General features: G+C 41.1%; 1 protein-coding gene across 3 annotated transcripts in view; it reads right to left on the minus strand.

Moving 5' to 3' along the window:
* The window catches only part of Srgap2 (SLIT-ROBO Rho GTPase activating protein 2), a 233,408-nt gene that overhangs the window by 139,334 nt on the left and 86,448 nt on the right, over positions 1–7,626 (minus strand). For all 3 annotated transcript variants that reach the window (XM_021197309.2, XM_029538251.1, XM_029538250.1), the window contains exon 3: positions 1,225–1,417. In XM_021197309.2, the coding sequence (XP_021052968.1) occupies positions 1,225–1,417 (193 nt within the window). The remainder of the gene's footprint in view (positions 1–1,224; positions 1,418–7,626) is intronic.

Below are 7,626 nucleotides of genomic sequence, written 5' to 3' on the forward strand. Positions count from 1 at the left end.
CACACACACACCACAGACACAGACCCCCCCACAGACACAGAAACAGACAGACAGACAGACAGACAGACACACACACACACACACACACACACATCACAGACACAGACCCCCCCACAGACACAGAAACAGAAACAGACAGACACACACACACACACACACACACATACAGAGTTTTGCCCATACTTTTCCTTGGGTCTATCTCTTAACATAATATCTTCAAATGCTCATTACCACAGAGCATGTCAAATGTGAAATTCTATGCTTGCTATCAAAGCATTATCCTTTGGTACCCATTCTACTTAACCATGTTTTTCACGACTTTTGAAAATATCTATTTTCTTCTATCTCTATTAAAGCCCCCTTTCCTATATAGTTTATAGTTCTTTTCCCTATTAACCAAGTATTCCAAAGCTTATCTTATTCCCAGAGGAACCAACACAGAGCACAGTACCTAGATGGAATTAAAAGGGGGGAGGGCTAACAACTGGATTATTGCTCTGAATAAGATAAGACAGGAATAAGCTGGAATGCATCAAGCATAAAGTAATGGTCAAAGGAATAGAAATGGCCCCCTTGAAGTCCTTGCACCACTTTCATTACCCATTCACAGCACTCACCTCAACGTCAAATTACCTGATTGTAATTTGTTTACTCCCCACCTCCTCCTCCTAATTAAAATGTTACCTACATGGAAAAGAAATGCTTGCTCTCTGCCATATCTCAAAGCACTAGGAAGGAGTTCAAGGGATGTGCAATAAGGTATTATTTGCATGAATGTGTAAGAAATCTTCCCGTTGGGGATAGCTAGGAAGAGGAAGGGAACTGGTAGGAGTGGCAGGGAGCAGGAGAGGGTAGTATGGTAGTATGGTAGTGGTAGGAGTAAATATAACTGAAATACAGTATATACATGCATATACATCATAATGAAACCATATTTATGTACAGATGGTAATAAAACACACACACACACACATACACACACCCCTCTTAGACCAGTGGCTGACATACAGGAAAGGTATAAAACTCATTAGCTTGGCTCCCCCATGTATTTTAATCTGTTTTTTGACAAACAACTGCCACTTAAGAGTAATGTGGAAAAGGAAGAATTCTTGAGGACTTTCAACAACTTTAGAATCAGCCTGAATCTAAGTAGTACCCTCTGCTTCCTTGTACCCCAGACCTCACTCTCAAAGTTTCTAAAAGCAATTTGCATGAAGTCCCTACTTAAATTGCTGATCCTTGGTGCTTCGTGTCTTGGCTAGAAAGCGCTCGGCTAGCTTCTCCAGGTTTCGAGAGTAGTCCATTTCAATCTCAGCCTTCTTGCGGAAGAAGTCCTGCAGGTCCTGCAACAGCTGCACCCGGAGCTCACACTGCTGATCTAGGCATTTCATCTGCTCTGTGAGCTGAGCCCTGATCTCTGCAAGAAAACAGAAGAATGTGGTCAGACAGACAGCTCTAAATATACACCTTACACACAGATACTTACCTGCCTTCCATTCACTTGTTCCCTGTACCCTGGGGTATCAAAGCCCTTAATAAATAGCCTGTGAAACTGGCCCTATGTTATGAGGTACCTCTAAAAACCTCTAACACCTCTTTTTGGACCACCGAAAACTGTTTGTGACCAAGAATCTGTTCAATTAGTTAGAATAAGTTGCATAAGAGACAAAATAATTGTCAGTGTTAAATATTTACAAACCAATTTATTGGAGCTAATTCCATCCAGAATTTGGGTTCTTTTCTGGCCAGGAACTCAAATGAAGAATCAGGTGAATCATGTTAACCCCATTTTAAAGTCTGAATACTGAGTCTTAAAGAAGACAAACTGTCAAATCTCAGTAAGCTGGGATATAAATCCAAGCAAATGACTAACTTTATTTTTTATGCTTTTCCTCATCATTTCAAAATATTTTCAGAAACTATGAAGCAGGGTAAGGGACATTATATTTTCATGGAGGTAGAATGATGCCTTTCTAAGGTCAAATAGCAACCAAGAACAAAATATTCACCATGACTTCTAGAAAATCACATTTGAGGTCAATTGGTTTCAGTTTCCAATATCACAGAATGTGAATCTTCAAGAACCTATGTTTAGAGGTGAAGGAGCAGCAAAAAATAGTGATGATGATAATGATGAAGATGATGATAAGCTGCCTTAGAGCTTTTCACTCATTCCTCATTTGTTCTACCCTTACCTGCCTCATAGTCTCTTTGTCGGAGGTAGAACTATGTCCAGTCACACTCCTGCTTGGCAGAATCCTACCCAGTTCCTGCACAGGGCTAGCAAAGCTATCACTGTGGAACCACAGCAATGGCAGCTTCAGATGCAACTGAATCTGCCATGAATACAATACTACATATTTTACTGATAAGAGATTTGGCAGTCATGGCACACAGCCTGCCAACACTGGGCAGCTTCATTGCCCAGAGTAGGCACATAGTGCATGTCCAGCTTAGTTTACATCCAGTCCCCATTAGCATCAAAATAGAGCAATTGTTTTCTTCCCCTTTCTCTGCCAGCATACTCACCTCCAAGCATGCCTCCAATGGAGGTTGAAAGGAAGGATCTATATTATGACACATGCTTTAATTCATTTCCCATAGCACTGGCAGATGGGGAAAGTTTTTATCTGAGCCCTAGATGAAATTTTAGTATAAGGGCCATGATGCTGAAATCTTTGTAATCTCCTTTCTTAAAGCAACGAGGATTGACAAAGGTGCACTGGGTTTTGCCTTAGAATACTTAAAATCCAAAATCTATTCCTACCTTCTTTATTATAAAGTTTCTGTAGGTATCAGTATATGACAGACACAGCTAGCTCTTTGCAAGTGACCCTAGGCAATCTCCAAAAACAATCTTCTTCCTCATCTTTCTCCTGTCAACCCTGAATGTTGGCCAGCCCTCCAGTAACCCAACCTGAACTGAAACTGAGCACTGCAAGATTGTCTTGAGCAAGCAGAATGCTTCACAGAAAAGCTGCCTACATCATCACTCATCAAAGCTCTCTTGTTCTGTGTATTCTAGAGTCTGATTACAACGGGGTATAGGAGATTGTGTGTGTGTGTGTGTGTGTGTGTGTGTGTGCGCGCGCGCGCGTGCGCACATGTGCAAGAGATCTATGGAGGTCATGTCAGAAATATGGTTCTTGTGGCATTTTGGGGTTTCTTACCGGTAAAAACCCTTGTTATGATCACTCCCAGAAGCATCTGCCCCCTTTGTACGTATGCTAACGAAAAGCTAGCAGTAATTGCCAGTAGGTAGGAAAATTGAGGGTAGAGAGCATGTGTGGGTCATCAATATTACTTAAAACTTGTCCATTAAATAAGAATCATCTCTTAAGAGTAAAACGGCTTTTCAGGAACAAAGACGCGAAGGGAGATGGAAGTATACTGAGACTATCAAGACCCTCTGGGTCATCTATGACTCCCTTAAGACTATATTTCAATAACCTCTCAGCCAGCCAGGAATGCAGAAACATTCTAGACTGTTGTGGGAACTATAGACAATGTCCCATAATACTAATGTAGGAGTAGGCTGCTCTGAAATTGTACTATCCATAAGATAAGTACATCACAGGGGCCACCTGTGAGCTTTATCAATGTGTCTTAGAAGTTTGCCAGCATGAGATTCCTTGTTGAATTGTCAATGAGCAATCAGTGTAGCATGAACTGTATCTCATCCTTGCACCTCCTTCTTGACCCTTACAGAAAGGGTCTGTATTTACTAAACACATTACATAAAGGGTGCAGACAGTACAGCTCATTTTATTATTTCCATTACTAGCTTCTAACATATTTCAGATTAGAAAAACTCAAAGTTACTAGTTTCTAAGATATTTCAGATGAGAAAAACTGAAAGTTTATTATATGAAGGGCCATACAAACAGTACTAACAGGGTTTATGGTGGTCAGTGCTTGATGGAGTCTCTTATTATCTATGAGACACGCCTCTGAGTACAACCTAGATGAAGTTAATTTAGGTTGGGAGATCCCTTGACTAAGTGTGCCACCATTCCACAGACTAAGGTCTTGAACAAAATAAAATGAGGAAGCAACCCAACATTCACTGCTCTCTTCCTTCTGCCTGCAGACACAATGTTGAGCAGCTGCTTCCAGCTCCTGCTGCCTTGATCCAAAAGAACCCCATCTTTCTTTAAATTGCCTTTGTCAAAATATTTGGTCACAGCATCAGGAAAAGTAACTAAGACAGCGCTGAAGCTAACTTGACCTTTATCTGACTTGTTAAAGAAGTGAGAAGCAGACACTCCATTGACAGTATTTCTGGGTAAATAGTTTTTAATTTTTTGGAATCTCAACTTCATCTTCTTGCTGAATAAGATTCAGGGCCCCAAGATCAAGCTTAGGCTGGGTCACTGATTTATAAGTCATCATATATTTTGAGTAATCCACAAACAGACTGGATCGCTACTCTATATCCTAGATCTGTGCTCCATGGCAACTTCAGAGAAAGTCCTTCCCTTCATTCTCCTCCCCTCCCCTTCTCTCCCCTCCCCTTCTCTCCCCTACCCCTCCCCTTGTGAGCACATCCTGAGAGAAGGGGAGGAGTGATATCCCTTCCTCAACCCAGTGGAGACTACTAATAGACACCACCTGTCACTGGTCAGTGATATAGTACCCCTCCCCTGCAACATGCCTAGAAGGAAAGTCTCTCCCTTGTTATCATCCTCAGAACATTGAAGAAGGCAGTAAGAAAGATTCTGGCCACCCCTACCCTCCGGTCCTGTCTTCCAAGACAGAATGTACTGCTGCTGTTGTTACAACAAACAGTGGTCCTCAATAAAGCAGCTGTGCCAGCCTCAGTCCATGCACATAAGGGGAAAGAAACAAAAGGGCACTGATTCTTAGCACACTCAGGCCATGTGCCCAGGCCGGAGACCCCTCCATACTCTGGATGACCATAAGGGCAGAAAGAAAAAGGGGCAATTTATAAAAGCACAAGGAATTTCTCAAAGTTCCCTGTGTGCTCAAGTGCTCATGTGCACATGTGAACACACTCAAAGACACACTATTCACATCATGTTCTACCATACCAAATCAAGACTTTACAAGTCTCCTTTGTAGTTCACAGAGATGACAGGGCCCTTAAAGCTTCTTTCTCTAGACTATACGGGAGAAGCCAAGCTATACTTTCTAAAAGTGCTGCCTCTGAGCTATGAAAGCTCCCTGGATATCTCTAAAGCACCAAGTACTAAGGTCAGCATGAACTAGCTACATGAAGGGAGGAGTGCTGGAAGTAGTCTCCTCTGGGCACCTAAGTCTTGGTTGTGCTTTGACTTTTTTTGTTTGTTTTTTGTTTTTGTTTTTGAGACAGGGTTTCTCTGTGTAGTCCTGGCTATCCTGGAACTCAGAAATCCGCTACCCAAGTGCTGGGACTAAAGGTGTGCACCACCACTGCCCGGCTATTCTTTACTAATAAACTCACAGAAGTAAATTCCAATAAACCTAAGAATCAAATATAACCAACAACAGAAAGAAATCACACTGTAAGTCTTAAGAAAAATAACTGACTGTTTTTCTACCATATTTAAAAATGATACATGAAAAAAAATAGCTTCCCTTGCGAGGACTGAAGTTTTTAAGCAAGTTGCATGTGCTCAAGAGCTACCTTTGCTACTTCATTCATTGATTCAAGTCAAAATTTAACGTTGCTGGTTTGCTTTTGCACAATTTTGTCAGTATATGAAAACACACTGAATCACTTTAAAGAAGTGAATTTTATCACACAGACACACACACACACACACACACACACACACACACACGTCTAACTCCACTAAATAGTGCAATGCATTCTGTTGAGTTTGAGTACCATTCTCCAACTAACAGGGAAATAGGCTCACAGACACCAAAAGGAATGAATTTTATGGTATGTGAATTCTCTGTCTGACTTTCTCTCTCCTGTCTCTCTGTCTCTCCTCTCTCTCCTCTCTCTCTCTCTCTCTCTCTCTCATACACACACACACAACTTGAATGTCTTTAACTCCACCAACTGGTACAGTGTATACTTTTGAAATTGAGTTCCTTTCTACTAACTAACAGGGAAATAGCTCCAAATAGACACCATAAAGAATTATTGGTTTCTATTTCTCCACTTTTAGAGTGAAATTAGTTCTGAATTGAATATTACTACTACAGCAGATTGTCCAAGCAGTATTTCTGGGCAGCAGGCTTGGTCATAACTAATCTCCACTGGCTAGAACATCATTATTCAACTATTTTCAATGGATACCCAATTGAATCACAGCAAGTGATGTTTTAGGTTCAAACTCAGAATCAGCAGACATAGCCAACAGAGTTTCCCCTGGGCACTTTTGCCTCTTTGTCTATGCGTGGTTACAGTTGAGACACTACTAACTACACATGTCTTGGGAGTCAGAAAGAGATTTATATCTTACTCAGAAAAGATGCTGATGGACAACACTGATCCTTTAGCAAAAACAATCAAGGTTTCACTGACACTCATGTAGCCTTTAAATGATAGCACCTTCCAGCGCAGATGAATCAGTCCTCTGGAAACTGTCCTCCATTCAGAGAACACCTGGTGAATTCATCAAGGTTCAGATGGGGATTATGTTCCCTAATGCTTAATCCTGAAATAAGAGTTCATTTCTTTGACCTTCCAAAATTCATCTCCATATTCCAAAACCTTCTCAAATTCAGTCATAAATACCACATATTTAAGGGAAAAATGGGATTGGGAAGGCAGATTAGAAAAAAAGAGACACATTCTTTAGAAAAGTCACACAGGTGTATCCTCCCCTTCTCGGTGCACTGGCATCTTGGAGACAGGTGCTGAGACTCCCACAGGCTCTGTTGCCAACATGAAACATAATATTAGCCCATGTTTCCCACAGGGAACCTGGCCTAATCACCAGTCTTTTCCACAAAATCTACCCCACCTGCTTTTAGTCCTTTCACAAACATATGATGTCACCTCAGCTACCTCAAGAATATTGATTCCCGGTACCTTGCAGAAGGTGTTATAAGAACACAATTGAAGTTTTCATCAGGTTCTCCCCCATTGCTGCTTACAGAGACTTCTAATCCCAACAGAAACCAGTTCCTAGCAAACTGATCCCCAGGAAACAAAGCCAGGATGCCCTGCCAAGTCATGCCCTTGCCTCTGCTCACTTGCCTTTCTACAAACTTAATAATTCCAGGGCTCTTAAAAATTTTTGCTAGACAGAAGTAAGAGGCAAAGCCCAGAGAAGGGAAGAGTACTGGGAAATATCACACTGTTGTAGATTCAGAACTGGAACCTGAGTAGCTAAAGCTCTCAAGCTTCTCTCTTACAGTCATCATAAACATTTATTTATTACTATTAAACAATCAGTATTTCCTAGTACTATGAGATTACACAGACAAAAATTCTCCCTCTAAGTTAGCAAAATAGTGGGGAATAAACAAAAAGCTACAGAAAATGAAATAATGCAAGTAAGTGGGGCCATGCACATCGCTGTGAAAGCAGAGACAGGTGCCATGTTCAATCTATGTGCAATACCACATTCTGCCAGGGCCACTGGTCCTTATCTATGAGTAGTTGATTTTTTTTTTTATTATTTTCTTTATTTACATTTCAAATGCTATCCCAAAAGTTCCCTATCC

Source organism: Mus pahari, chromosome 5 (assembly GCF_900095145.1).
Source record: "Mus pahari chromosome 5, PAHARI_EIJ_v1.1, whole genome shotgun sequence".
Lineage (NCBI taxonomy): Eukaryota > Metazoa > Chordata > Mammalia > Rodentia > Muridae > Mus > Mus pahari.